The 14,950-nt window shown below is 41.2% G+C and overlaps 1 protein-coding gene across 5 annotated transcripts in view; it reads left to right on the forward strand.

Annotated features, from left to right (window-relative positions):
• Positions 1-14,950, forward strand: part of sulf2a (sulfatase 2a) — a 68,636-nt gene that overhangs the window by 47,059 nt on the left and 6,627 nt on the right. For all 5 annotated transcript variants that reach the window (XM_086087440.1, XM_086087441.1, XM_086087442.1 and 2 more), the window contains 15 exons: positions 4,645-4,879; positions 5,515-5,754; positions 5,832-5,983; positions 8,272-8,441; positions 10,406-10,556; positions 10,787-10,962; positions 11,081-11,209; positions 12,071-12,127; positions 12,247-12,376; positions 12,637-12,844; positions 14,015-14,273; positions 14,371-14,467; positions 14,551-14,645; positions 14,763-14,822; positions 14,895-14,950. The exon at positions 14,895-14,950 is cut by the window's right edge and continues 108 nt beyond it. In XM_086087440.1, coding sequence (XP_085943566.1) covers positions 4,684-4,879; positions 5,515-5,754; positions 5,832-5,983; positions 8,272-8,441; positions 10,406-10,556; positions 10,787-10,962; positions 11,081-11,209; positions 12,071-12,127; positions 12,247-12,376; positions 12,637-12,844; positions 14,015-14,273; positions 14,371-14,467; positions 14,551-14,645; positions 14,763-14,822; positions 14,895-14,950 — 2,176 coding nt within the window. In that variant the 5' untranslated portion in view covers positions 4,645-4,683. The remainder of the gene's footprint in view (positions 1-4,644; positions 4,880-5,514; positions 5,755-5,831; positions 5,984-8,271; positions 8,442-10,405; positions 10,557-10,786; positions 10,963-11,080; positions 11,210-12,070; positions 12,128-12,246; positions 12,377-12,636; positions 12,845-14,014; positions 14,274-14,370; positions 14,468-14,550; positions 14,646-14,762; positions 14,823-14,894) is intronic.

Below are 14,950 nucleotides of genomic sequence, written 5' to 3' on the forward strand. Positions count from 1 at the left end.
CACGGTCGGCGCGGTTGTCACGACATTTATAATTCAGCTTTATCAATAAAAGATGAGCAGCATTAAGTTTTTATCTGGTGATGCAGCGCTCCTGTCTTCCTGAGCCTCTTACAAGCGCATGACTGAAGAGCACAACTTTCCTTCCCTGAGCCAACTTACAGGCGTCGCTTAGCATTAGCATTCCCTTACGCGATCCTTGTTACCCACGCATGCTTTTAGTAGCTTATTCTCTATAATATCATATTCTGCGCTTCGGACCTTATTCCCCCGCAAGCACCAAGACTCTTGCCGGGAGTTACTATGGTTGTTTTCTGCCTAAATTGAAATAAAAAATATGATCAGCCGTCAACCCAGTGCTATCGCAGTACAGGATGAGAGCGGTGGAAATAAAATGGCTTAGAAGTCCATCGCATGGATTATGTTGGCACTCAAGGCGTTGAAGCTTTGTCTGTTTGGACACTTTCTGTTTCATGCAGACACATAATAACGGGAGATAAAAGAGAGTAGGAGAAAGAAAACTGAATAGAAAGTAATATATGTGTCAGTTGGAGCTGATAAAAGCCTGAAAATCCAATTAGTCCTTTGGTATCAGGTGGTGAGAGTGGGTCTCTTGGGAGACATGTCAGGAAATATCCAGCGCCGCAGCATGTCAATAGCCCAATAATTTACATGCTCTGCTATTGATAGAACACTGTGTAATGTTGAGCTTAATGTTTTTACGGGACTATATTCGGCACCCTTTTTTTGTAAGCTTTGTCCACAACGGCTCAGAAGATCTATCAAAGAGAAGCACTGTACATTCCACACCACAAACGATGAAAAGTGGACCCAGTGGCAGTGGATCTTTTTAATTTGAGCACACTGAGTCCATTCTTTGTTGGCCATAGATGCCCTTGAATTCATTTTGGTCACAGGGCATTCACTGCTGGTTGCAGACACAGCCTGTTAGGGGAGTTTCTTTCTTTTGCCAAGTCTTTTTTGTTGTGTGTTTTCGTAGCTCTTTTTTCTTCCCATACCAAAAGTAAAAGGAATAAAGGCAAGGAGAACATATAAGACATTTTTTATGTATTCTGTGTGCAGACATTTTAGATTTTTCAATGATCATTCACTTTATAAACCCACTATGAATTCATATATCCAGCCATCCAATTTCTGAATTGCTTATCCTCACTAGGGTCACGGGCATGCTGGAGCCTATCCCAGCTGTTAATGGGCGGTAGGCGGGGTACACCCTGAACTGGTCGCCAGCCAATCGCAGGGCAACTATTATCCATCCATCCATCCAACCATCCATCCATCCATTTTCTTAACCGCTTATTCCTCACTAAGGTCGCGGGGGTGCTGGAGCCTATCCCAGCTGGCTTCGGGCAGTAGGCGGGGTACACCCTGAACTGGTTGCCAGCCAATCACAGGGCACACAGAGACGAACAACCATTCACACTCACAATCACACTGAGGGACAATTTTAGAGTGTTCAACTAACCTGCCATACACGTCTTTGGAATGTGGGAGTAAACCGGAGTGCCCGGAGAAAACCCACACAGGCACGGGGAGAACATGCAAACTCCACCTAGGAAGGCCGAAGCCCGGACTCGATCTCACGTCCTCTGCACTGGGAGGCGGACGTGCTAACCAGTCAACCACCGTGCCAGGGCAACTATTAATTCAATGAAAATGCACAAAAAAAAAGGATATACTATCACATCAACGTATATATTTTATTATATAATCGTAGGTCTAGTAATCACTAATTATACTACATGCCTCACCTTCCAGACTGACATATTTCACCGCCATCTTTATGCTACGGATACCCAAAGAAGAATAACTTGTAATTGGTGGTAGGCTTGCGAAGTGTGGTCTATCTGAGGCACCATAGTGTGTATGCTTCAAAATGCACGCGCTTCAAACTTGGGTCGTTGCATTCTGTTAGTTCACCAATAGATGGCACAAATTTGTAGACACTGTCCCTTTACAGAAGATAAAGTAAATAGAACCCATTTTCTGCACCACATGTCCTCCTTTCGTCATGAGTGAACTGGAGCCTGTCCCAGTTGACTTTTTAAAATGTTTTTTATTGGAGAGCTGATTTGATTGGTTTTGGTTATTTGTACAGATTTTCATTGATTTTCATTTATCTTTTGTATATTGTATGCGTTTTATAATCATGCTTTTACCTTCACGTCATTTTATTCTACTCTCTTAACCGCTTTTATCTATATATTATGTTGCTCATCCATAAGGGCTTTTGAACTGGAGGGTCAAAACAGTACTTGTTGTTGGAGTGCTGCTCAGCCTGGCTACTTTCACGGTACCAGCTAGCAAGACACCCAACGTTGCAAAAACGGGTCTCAGTTGGTGGAAACAGGATTGCGTCTAAAATGTAGAATGTGTGCAAGTATGAATGTGTTATATTTATTCATGAATCAAGGAACACGGTTGTGGTTGAGGTCAAATTTGTTGGCATGATGAATCGAGGCATAAATAGGCGATGTAAAAGGGGCTTAAAAACATGGAGTGAGACACACCTCTTAATTAATTAGTTAATCAACCAGGGACTGGGCTTGGTTCATCTTAATTTTTCATCTTGCCAAGACATGGATGGCTAACACGATGCATTTACCTTTGTGATTGGAAGTGCCCTTTTCGTTTCCAGCATGACTGTACCCCAGTGCACAAAGCAAGGTAAAAAAAAAAAAAGGCTTGTTTGTAGGAGTTGAGTGTGGAAGAATGCGAGTGCTGACCTCATCCTCATCAAAGATATTTGGGACTAAAATGAGATCTGTTCCAACGTCAGTGGTGTGACCTCACAAATCGGAAAAGAGACTGACCGGCTTCACAGTTTTATCCATTTTCAGTGTCCCAATACTTTTGCCCGTTTGATGTTTCAGACGTCAGATGAGTTGAATGGCTTTCTCTCGTCAATCGTAACCTTCACTATATTCAAGTCATGTTGAAGTAAAGGAAACGCAAGAGTCCCGCTGGACTGAAGTGTTGTTATTGTCTTTATCTGCAGACAAGAATTGTTCTGGCCACATCCTCCTTGTGGTTACACAATACACCCCCACCCCCACACACACACACATACACACATATGCAACGCACACACTTTCTTGTTTCTGACAGCCGAGTGTCTCAGTGGACATACTTCAGCTGCTGGCAAACTGTTTATGATTCTGGTCACTTGGGTGTCTGTCTGCTTTGATTGTGTCATTAGATAAACACATTATTGCAGCACTTAAGTTCTGCTTGGCAGGCCAATAGTTGGTATTGGATTTTGCATTTTGTAATTATTTTATTTTAGTCTGTGGGGTTTATTCATGCAATGATAGCAATGGTGTTATTTAAGGCCAATGTTTCCTGTAGTGTGTTTAAAAATAACTCACTGCATAGTGGTGCTTTTAATAAATCTAAATCTAAAATACTGAGGTGAGTAATTATTGCACATCATCATTGGGAACATTGTTAGCCTGATGTGAACCTTTGGTTCATCTGATGCTATTATTATGTGTATTATTTAAATATTAGTGGTGTCAAAATGAGTGCGTTCATTTTGAGTTAATTTAAAGTTCCTTCAATGCCACAATTTTTTTAAACGCGCGATTAATGACTACTTAATTACTACTACTTATTACTACTTACAGTACTTGGAAAGCCTATACTGGGGGAAATCCAGTCGTAACGCAGCAGACACGTCCACGTCAAAATTTAGCAGTAATAAATCGAATAATATATTTGTGGAGACTTGGGGTCAAGTTGTATTTTACAATTTAAAAAATGTGCAGAATTTCACAAGTTACTTCACGTTAAAGATTAGATATGTCTTAATATGAAAAGAAAAATGCACTGAGCTTTCGCCAAAGCCCTACAAATAAAATAATAACCAACACAATTATTAACACACATTATCACACTTGTTTTTTTACAGTGCTATACATCTTTTAAATTTTAACTCAATATTTCTATTAGTTTAACATTTTTTCCACTTTTATGTTAACAAGAGTATGAAAACTTGTTGGACATGTTATTGTACATTTAGAACAGATATCAAATTTGCGATTAATCGTGAGTTAACTATTGAAGTCAATAGTCGATTAATCATGATTAAAAAAATGTAATCGCCTGACGCCCCGAGTAAATATATAACTATTACATTGTACAGTTTCTGGTACAGAACACAGATTTGCATATTTTGGCTGTTCTGTTGATTATTTTCTGACTCCTCCCTCTCATATTCGTGCTGCTAAGTGACCTCTGTCCCTATTTCTATCCTGTCACCCCTTTTATCCTTTTGAGTCCGTCTTTCACCTCTGTTCCCTGTCACTCCCTCCCTCCCTCCCTCCCTCCTACACCCTCACCCTCTCACAGGGTGGCGAGGGCCAAGCTGGCCCCCTTCCCAGGCCCATTAGCCCCCTCCTTGCAGCCATGTGTTCATCACCAGAGATCATTACACCAAGCCAATGACACCACTCTAATGCATCATTAATGATTGATTAATGAGCTGAGCTCAGCTCAAACGAGTGCATTTGTATGGAAGAGCAGCCCGTAATAGCTGCGTTAAGGCTTACATCTGCTCTTTTTCACCCACTCGCTATATACGAGTGTGTCCTGTGTATCATTCTCAATCTGGGCCTTGTCTCACAGGTAGTTGAGCTCGAGAGAGGGACTGAGGTGGAAGTGACCATGGCCGAGCTGAGGCTTTCCACGCCCCTTCCACTTCTCCTCCTCCTTGTCCTCGGAGGAGTTCTTCCAGCGGCGCAGGGCTCCGGTTATCTGTCTGGATATCGCATGAGGTCTCGTCTCCAGCGGGACCGGCAAATCCGCAACATGCGTCCAAATATCATTCTCATCCTCACGGATGATCAGGATATAGAGCTGGGTAAGACTGTTATTTATTCAGTTTCAGTCTATAGTCCGTGTCCGTCCCCCAAGCAAGCACATGGTTATTCTGTCCAGGACGAGAAAGTTGGCCTCCTGGCACTATGACAACTTGTTTAGTCAAAGTCATGTGCTCCCTTTGCCTCTCTCTCCATCACTGGCATGAAATAGAAGCTGCCTATGCCTACCATTGTTCTGGTGCCAAACGCTAGCCATCTCCCTACCCACTTAAGTTCTTTAGTCCGTATTGGACTGGAGTGGCTACATAATAGCCTTGGTGACATCCTTTGTCCTCTGCTGATGGCTAGCGAGAAGACTCTCATTGAAAAGCAGGAATTTATGGTCAAGCATCTGTTTCCCCAAACAATTACCATCAGCTTGAAAAGCTTTTACTACACACGAGTCCAAATGGGTCACACTTAAGCAAAAGATGTATTCCTTCGTCCCTGCACACGCCTTCTTCTTTCCGCCATTAGACGTAACGGCTTTTGCGCTCTCATGCCCGATGTTTATATTTTTCACTTTGTAGTTCTTCAACTGCTTTATGTTGTCTTCTAGTGTTTCTTTCATCAATACCATTTGCCTCTGAATCCCCCCTACCTCCCCCCCTTGACCCTCTCCACTGTTTTCTCCCAGGCTCAATGCAGGCCATGAACAAAACTCGGCTCATCATGGAGAAGGGTGGCACCCATTTCTCCAATGCTTTCTCCACCACGCCCATGTGCTGCCCGTCCCGCTCCTCCATCCTGACTGGGAAGTACGTCCACAACCACCACACCTACACCAACAACGAGAACTGCTCCTCACCCTCATGGCAGGTCCACCATGAACCGCACACTTTCGCCGTACACCTCAACAACTCTGGCTACAGGACTGGTAAATGTTGAAACCGATTCAAAATATCCCGTCGTTTACCGTTTTGTAATGTGTATTCTTTCTGGTTTATTGATTAGCTTTTTTTGGAAAGTATCTCAACGAATATAATGGTTCATATGTGCCCCCTGGCTGGAGAGAGTGGGTAGCCCTGGTGAAGAACTCGCGCTTCTACAACTACACTCTCTGCCGAAATGGAGTACGAGAGAAACACAGCAGTGACTATTCGAAGGTACCAATACAAGTCCAATTCAAATTCATTGCAAAAACCAACCCAGAATTGTATGCAGGAAGTCCAGATTGACAAGAAAAAAATAAAAGGAACATATCAATATAACTGTAAAAGTGTGCTGGGGACAATAAAGATCAAATATTTATGTTATTTTTTTTTTTAATGAGGAGCATATTTGCTAATCAATGGCGTCATTTGATGAGCAACTTTGTAATACTGAGGAGCAGATTTTTTTCTGGTTAATCCTGGTGACCTGAAACAAAGGTTCAATTAAACAATAAAAATGATAACATAAAGGAGGAGCTGTAGGGATTTCATTTATGAATATTTCCAGGTTCGGCGGAAAATCTGGCAAAACCTCTCGAGATTAAACGTGACTTCAGTGTAAACAAATATGGCGGACCAGTGGCGATACGTTATGGTTTATTTTAAGCAGAAAAAAACAACATAAAAGGAGTGGAAACAGAGCAAGCACGGACTTTCTGTTGCGCCATGACTGTTTTGATTTTGGGCTCCCCTCTGTACTTCCTCACTGCCTGATTGGCTGCACGTCACTGTCAACAGGCTGCGTGCTCGTTTGTCCTAGTGCGAGTGAGAAGTCGGGCTAAAACAATCCAACAAGGTCAAAGAGAAGCGCCGACGAATGTTTTGAAGACACGCACAGACTTGTGTGAATTCATATGCGAGTCCTGGAAATGCGTCATTAAGATTCACCTTGCACTTACAAAATGCAATTCTCTACACACTCCAATTTCCAGTTGTCAATACAACTATATTGTGACATGGTGCAACAACAACAGTGCATTTAACTGTGTGCAATTGATATTTTCGCCGTAAATCTACTCTTTGTAAACATGCACATGTTTTTTTCTTGAGGGGGGGGGGGTATATAATGGTATATAATGCCTGCGTCAGCGTGCTCTGCCCACTTGCAGTTTTGCTAGTCAGTGTCTACATTTGGCTCGCAATATCCACATTTTGATGCAAAAACTGCGATGCGAGACCGCTTATTTCGAGCCTTGCTTTACAATAGCAATTCTGTAAAATGATAATACCAGGATCTGACTTCAACATCCTCTGAAATGTTTTAGTAGGGATGAGCGAGTACCAATACCAGGTATCGGTATCGTGCTCAGCATTATTTCAAGGTATAAGTACTCGATAAATTAGTATCGCCTGCCCTAGGGTGACCATATTTTCATTTCCAAAAACGCTATGCATTATAACTAGTTTAATGTATTTCTCCTTTGCATGGGTAGAAAATAAAACACAAATATAATTATCTTTTGAAGTCTTACTTGACAAATGAATAAATAATAAACGTAAATTTTGTTTCCATGATGGGGCGAGTCGGGATCAAACCTATGCCCTCCGGTTTGGCAGTGCAGAGCATTACCAGTGAGCTAATGTTGTAGGCGATTGTATAGCTCAGTACCGTATTTGAACACTTGGGGAGGTACATAAAACGACCTACCTTTTTAAAAATAAATAATTATTTTTTAATATAGAACAATAATAGTGTGCAGATACAAAAAAAAGCCCTTTTTGTTCCTACATCCCCCGCGATCGACTTGGGAGCAGTCCATGGTCTACCAGTCACAGTAACGCAGTGCACTCTGCCTCCCATTTGTTGCGCAATGAAAACAGGAAATTTTCATCAATTTTTATTTTTTTTTTAAACTGGAGGCTCGGACGGGATGTAAAAAAAGTGGACATGTCCAGACAAAAGAGTTTGGTCACGTTAGGCTGCCCTCTTGTGACTGTTGCGATCAGGAACTAGAAATGTGAAATTAGAAGAATAGAAAATTGCTATTAATTTCATGAAATGTTCAGAAAAAAAGCTTTTTGGGGTTATGGAGATCTTTCTGTAAATGTATTTATTTTCTTCTTTTTTTGTGGTGTGAATTTTATGTATCAAAATTACCAGTGGTATCGATAGTATCGGTATTGTGACTACTCAAGATTCCTGTGAACCTGAACAGCGGTGCAGAAGATAGCTGTATGGACATCAATGGGCTCTTTGTACAAAGCCACCACTTCCTGAACTCAATACCACTCCTTCATTTCCTGTCTTTCATGATTGGACAAACTGTTCAGTCCAGGTGTGTCTGGCCATTGTCGTCGTGGTTACTGAGGTCAGGATCACCTGGGTTAATCAGTTTGTCCAATCACGAAAGACAGGAAGTGAAGGGAGTGGTATTGAGTTCAAGAAGTAGTGGATTTGCGCAAAGAGCCCATTCAGGTGCAGCATGAGGTCTCTGACATATGTGTGTGTGTTTCCTCCACAGGATTACCTGACTGACATCATCACCAAAGACAGCATCAACTACTTTCGAATGTCCAAGCGGATGTATCCTAACCGTCCCGTCATGATGGTCCTGAGCCACGTTGCCCCTCACGGCCCAGAGGACTCGGCCCCGCAGTACAGCACTGCCTTCCCTAATGCTTCGCAGCACATGTGAGAACATGAGCGACCTTCGCAATGCACGCATAAACTACACTCGCGTGCCACTTTAATTGCTTATGAAGCGTTTTCCTTGATGGACTTGCCACTCTATGGACAAATACTGTACATGCATCTACTTATGCAGATGTACTGTATTGCCTAATTAATCTTCACTAGCAAGCACAGAGATCCATTTTTACATTTGGACATGCACAGCTACGATATACTTGCTCAAAAGTCCTCTTCATATTCAAGCTTCATTTCTTGTCACCAATAATTGAATAACAAATTCAATCATCACGTGTGGATGTTATCTTCCTCCATTCGCAGGATGTTGTTGGCAGCCGAGCCAGTGTGTCGCTCCAGTTTATTTGGCGCACATGTTGTTCACACTCATGGTGCCGCTGTAATGAGCCCTGCTAATTTGTCCCGTTTTGTCAGCAATGATCAAGGAGAGACACGAATGCTGTCAATGTAATGCATAGCTAATGATGACAGACGCATACTCCTACAGAGCAGCCGAGCCTTTTGTCTTTTTTCGACGCGCCATGCTCCTGACTTGTGCTGCTGGCTAATATAAGGTCTGCTATTGGCCTCGCGAGACAAATCTAGGACCAGTAATTAGACTGCTCTTCGTACCTACCCCCTCCTTCCAACACCCCATTCTTTTGATTAATCTAATCCCCTCAGCATCATTAACCTGTGCCATGCAGGCTTTAGGCGCCGAATATTTGTAAATTTGGCCCCAGTGCCTTCATACAAACTTTTAATTGCTCTTTCTCCATACATTTGCATCCCTTGGGTGATTTTTCAGTGTGTCGTGTCTGGTTCTTTTTCTTTTCGCGCCTCCCACCTGTTCTCAACGACCACATTAGGAGAGGGAGAGGCAGTGATTTCTTGTTGTCCTCTGTTGATAAACCTTCTCACCTTGGCACCTCGTTCACACTGCATTACATTTGCTACTGTGAATTAAAGCACGAGACATTAGCGTTTATTTAGTTGAATCGATCCCATTTGAGAGATTTAATTCATTTGCTTCTTGAATTGCCTTGATTTAGTATTGTTTATTTCCAAATAATTAAGCGTCCATGTGGTTTGTTGAGGATATTGATCAAACTGTGCTCACCGTGCCCAAGCCCATTGATTGTACAGCTTTGCATTTTACATGTCTAGCTGAGCCTCCAGTGTAGCATTGCATTAGCATCTTTCCTGCTACTTGGGAAAGAAAAAGGTCAGCAGAAATCGACAAAGGTCACTCATTACTATGCGAATGCAGTGAAAACTTGCAATGCTGTCGAGTGGAACTTGAGGTCAAACGCTAACCATATACCCATTTCTCTATAGAAAACATTAGAATTTGAATGAATCTGGTCCAGGTTCTCTTGTGTATTAAATCGTTAATGGCTTACTTAATGGATAATATTGACTTCCTCACTGTAAAACTTGCGTAAAGCATTTCAAGGAAGTGGAAGAGAGAGTACTGCTGAAGGTGAGGTAAAGTTATATAATGCAACCAACTACACTCTAAAAACAGTTGGGTCAAAAGTAACCCAAATATTGGTCAAAAATGGACCGATCCGCTATTTGGGTCAATTTGATTCAACTTTCTTGGTTGTTTTATACAAAATGACGTAACGGATCAGACCAATATTTATGAGTGGTTTTACACTAAAAGATCAATTTCTTGACTCAAAGTTGGGTCAAGTAGACCCACGTAGAGGATCGGTCCATTTTTGACCAACAGTTGGGTTATTTTTGACCCAACTGTTTTTAGAGTGTATGGTGATTTTGTAAGAAAGGTTCAGAGAGATTCTACCAGTTTTGTGGCTGGACATTGAAAATTACTGTTGCCATGGTAGCATGGACTGACTTTAGGAAATTCAACAACAACAAAAATACTCTGATTTGCTCTTTCCTTTCTCAGAAACCAGATTTTCAAGTTTCCAGTAAAGCATTATTATCTATTCTTCTTCCAGAACCCCTAGCTACAACTATGCTCCGAACCCAGACAAACACTGGATCCTCCGCTACACAGGACCAATGAGGCCTGTGCACATGCAGTTCACTAACATGCTACAACGCAGGAGGATGCAGACCCTGCTGTCTGTGGATGACAGCATGGAGAAGGTAGGAGGGCAAGCACATCGCCTTTCCATGCTGTGGCAAAGAAACACCCACGTCATCACAGACACAGAATAGAAAACCAAGTCCTAAGAGATCTGTGCTTGTTCTAACTGGGACTTTTTAATGTATTCACTGACGCACTTGTAGTGTCATTCAATTCCTTTTCATTTTAAACTGCTACTGGAAACCATTTTCCCTTGACGAGTATTCAGTGGATTTATATTCCCCTTTAGCTGCACAACATGTTGGTGGAGGTGGGCGAACTGGACAACACCTACATCATCTACACGTCAGATCACGGCTACCATATTGGCCAGTTTGGGCTTGTGAAGGGCAAATCAATGCCTTATGAGTTTGATATCCGCGTTCCCTTCTTTGTACGTGGGCCCAATGTGGAGCAAGGTTCCATGTGAGTAACGCATTTTTATGCAAGTTAGGATACACTATTGATTTGATTTAATGGCAGTTGAATTTGAGGTCTTTTGAAACTCAAATCAAGTCCATGTTTTGCTTTTGTTGCCATGCAGTAACCCCCATATGGTCCTGAATATTGACTTAGCGCCAACTCTGCTGGACATGGCTGGTCTTGATATCCCTGCAGAAATGGATGGAAAGTCTATCCTTAAGCTGCTGGACACTGACAAACCAGTGAACAGGTGATCCCTTTTTTTTTTAAGACATGCTAACCACTAATGTGAAAGTCACCCATCTATTCAATATCATACACTCAGAGAAATATTTCAAGCCTAACTTAAGATTAGTAATAATAAAGTATAATAATAATAATATATATATATTTTTTTTAAACATTTTCTTGGATGTCTGCATTCAGTTTCATCCCAAAAACATAACAATGTTTAAAAAAAATTGGAGGGGAATGAAAATTGTTTTTCACATAGCAGCATATTTATCGTGTATAGGTAACCTGGTTATAATGCAATTCAAACGATATAATTTATGTATTTTGAATAAATACTCCCATTATTAGTAATTTAGAGTGATTATACTTTATCAATAAATACATAAACCTGAGGATTATGCATTTCAAATAAATAGGCTTTATTAGACTAATGAATATGTTTGTGTTAAAATTATCTTTAAAAAAAAAGGGAATTTGTCATGTCAAAAAATTACATAAATCTTAAGTTAGGCTTGAAATATTTCTGTGTGTGCGCAAACATGGTCTTTGAAATAGCATGGGGCCAAGCCATAGCCCATAAATGCCACAAGATGGCAACAAAGGGCTACTTTGACTGAGTTATGGTTTAACTAAATTAAACTTCTCACTTCAACATTTTTCCATAGCACAATGTGATGCTAGTGCAGTTTATATAATTGTATATTAGACTGGGCTTTGGCCTGAGCAAAAACATCAAATTGGTGAGTTTTTCAGCAAATAAGAGGATGGGCTCCAAAAACAATATCTGCAAATAGGCGGAATGTAAACAACTAATGGTGACAGTATGTGCATTTACTCTCACTTCAATGCTCACTCTATTTGTTATCTTTTTTTACAGGTTCAATTTAAATAGGAAAGGTAAAACTTGGAGAGACTCATTCCTTGTAGAGAGAGGGTATGTCTTATGACTTTTCTAACATGTTTTCGTTCGAGGCATTGTCCTCTGCTGACAACAGACTCTTCGTCCCCGACTTCCTGGTAGTCTTTCCTATGTTTCATTCCCTGTTCTTGCAGAAAGCCTCTCCACAAGAGGGCTGATGGGAAGGAAATGGCTCAGGAGGAGAACTTCCTGCCCAAATACCAGCGAGTGAGGGAGCTGTGCCAGAAGGCAGAGTACCAGACTTCCTGTCAACAACCGGGACAGGTATCTGGTCAATATAGATCCGTGTGAATTTAGTTGACAAAATAGAATATAAGAGTCACTGTATTGATACGATTTGAGGATGGAAGATTCAAAATCAATATGTGAGAGCGTGTGCGCGTGCGTGTGTGTGTGTGTGTTAAGCACTTTAATCCATTTAGTTTGTACTTGACTATCATGATCTGGCATCTTAAATTTATGTGATTCTCCACATCATATGTTAGTCCTGCACCAACATTACGTTCCCCGCTGTTTGTATTCAGAAGTGGCAGTGTGTGGAGGACCCTTCTGGCAAGCTGAGGCTGTATAAGTGCAAGGGCATGGCTAGTCTCTATGCCCCCCGAATGCAGGCTCTGATGGCCAGCGGTGGTCCCCAGCTGTCTCTTTCGTCCGCTGTAGACGGCTGCAACTGCGGCAACGTGGGATTTAAAACATCTGTCCTGAAGCGAAAGAAACTGCTCACTAAGAAAAGTAAGCTTATTTTATTTATCACTCATGATGTGGTTATGATGAAATCTTATTTTTTTCTTCTTCTTCAGATGTCAGATTTTTACTTTAAATGTCATTACACTGGCTAACAAATTGATGTCAAATTGAGTATTTATATAAGGATTTGAAAGATTTATCTATGCTGCCATCAAGTGGTCGTAAGGAGATATGTCATTTGCCTAACAGCATATTTGCCAAGTCATATTTGAATTATTTTGAAGTACAAGAAAAACATAATTCTTACCAAGAACCTTTGTTTTGTTTTTTTAATCAATATTGTAACCGGAAGCTAAAAATGACAGGAAAATGCTTTAGGGTATCAATAATCATATTATATTCAATACAGTTCCTAGATTTATCAATAACATGTCAATGACATGTTTTCATCAAAATACTCTCAAGAAGGAAAAAAAAAATTAATGTCATCTTATTGTCATGCAAGTGAGACGGCATAAACTGCCGAGCCAATAGTGAGTCTGACTTTCATTTCCACCATGGACGTAGCCTGAGCTTTGCGAGTACTGAAGCTTTGCGGGCTGCCTCTTTGCCTATGCGTAACAGTGAACTGGCTTTTTGGCGAGTCAGAGTGTGTAAAAAGAGCAATTACCCAAAAAGATGAAAAAAAAATTCACTTGTGGAAACATCACTGAATAAACAAATGAAGTGAACCATGTGAAAATGATCCAGTTTGGCTTAATTAGTCAAAAAAAAAATTTTTTTTACCATAACAAATAATTTAGCGTTTTTCATCTGCGGTGTATCTATGTGTGAGCCGCATATAGTGATCGGCAGAATAATTCGATTATTTACCGCGAGATGCCGCAACTTTATCCACCTCTTGCCATTCTATACATACAACACAACAATATACTGTAGCTTTGTGTTCAACTAAACGGGCCCTATTAATAAGAATTGAGACAAGATTGTTATTATTTCAGGACATATACTTTTTGTGACATTTTTGTTTGGTGATTGAATGTGTACTATAGCTATATAGAGTCTGGGAAATACTGCCCTCGTGTGTATATTGTGCACATGACCACGTTACCATAAAAATCCACCCTTGCACACATCATCCTTTTATTTTGCCATAAAAATCTCAGTTTTGTTTTTCTTCTTTATAATCAAATCTCTTTGTCTTGTCCTTTTCAGAGATGAAATCCAGCAAGCCTGCCTCTAGGAAGCGTTGGGCCCGCTCAGTGTCTTTTGAGCTGGACGGAGATATGTACGCCGTGGACCTTGAAGAGTCCTACCATCACGCCGTGTTCCAAAACAACACTTGGACTTTGGACAAAAGCAGAGGAGTGGCGCATGAGGAGGACAGTGAAGAGTTCAGTGGCATGGGAGTCACAGCCCGGCCCACCACTGACAACAGAGTGACCTCACCTTCCGTTCTCAAGGTCACATACAGGTTTGTATGCACGTCTGTGGCCATTGCTGCTTAACGTGATCTCGGAGAATGTCACACTGTCGTCATTCGCATGAAGTGACACCTTTCCCCTTGACAGATGCTCTATTCTAATGAATGACACCGTCAAATGTGACGGTGGCCTCTATAAGTCCCTGCAGGCGTGGAAAGACCACAAAATGCACATTGAGCATGAGGTATGGTCATATTTGTTGTATTCTTACATGCAGAAATAAGAGGGTACCTTATCCTTGGCTGTTTGTGTTATCGTGCTTGCTAGATTGAAACCTTGCAGACCAAGATAAAGAACCTACGTGAGGTCAAAGGACACCTGAAACAGGTGCGACCAGACGATTGTCAGTGTAACAGTCCTAGGTGAGTATAAGTTTAGTTGGGTATGATGGCTTAATAATTAAGGCAGCTCAATATCAGTCCAAAGTACATAAAACAGATTATATAAAAGTTATGAACGATTGTACATTTTATTGACAGCTATCTGCTCCAGAATAAAGATGACGTCATGCTGGGTACTGGACGCGTCCATTCGTTCAGGTATACATTATTGTGCATGACGAAGGCAGGAAGTGTGTATAGTTTCTAAGGGATTTTATTTCCTCTCGTCAGAATGCCAAAGCAGAAGACGCAGTGGCTGGAGAAGGAGCAGAAACGCAGGAAGAAAC

Source organism: Leptonotus elevatus, chromosome 10 (assembly GCF_054856555.1).
Source record: "Leptonotus elevatus isolate MCC_2025b chromosome 10, RoL_Lele_1.0, whole genome shotgun sequence".
Classification (NCBI taxonomy): domain Eukaryota; kingdom Metazoa; phylum Chordata; class Actinopteri; order Syngnathiformes; family Syngnathidae; genus Leptonotus; species Leptonotus elevatus.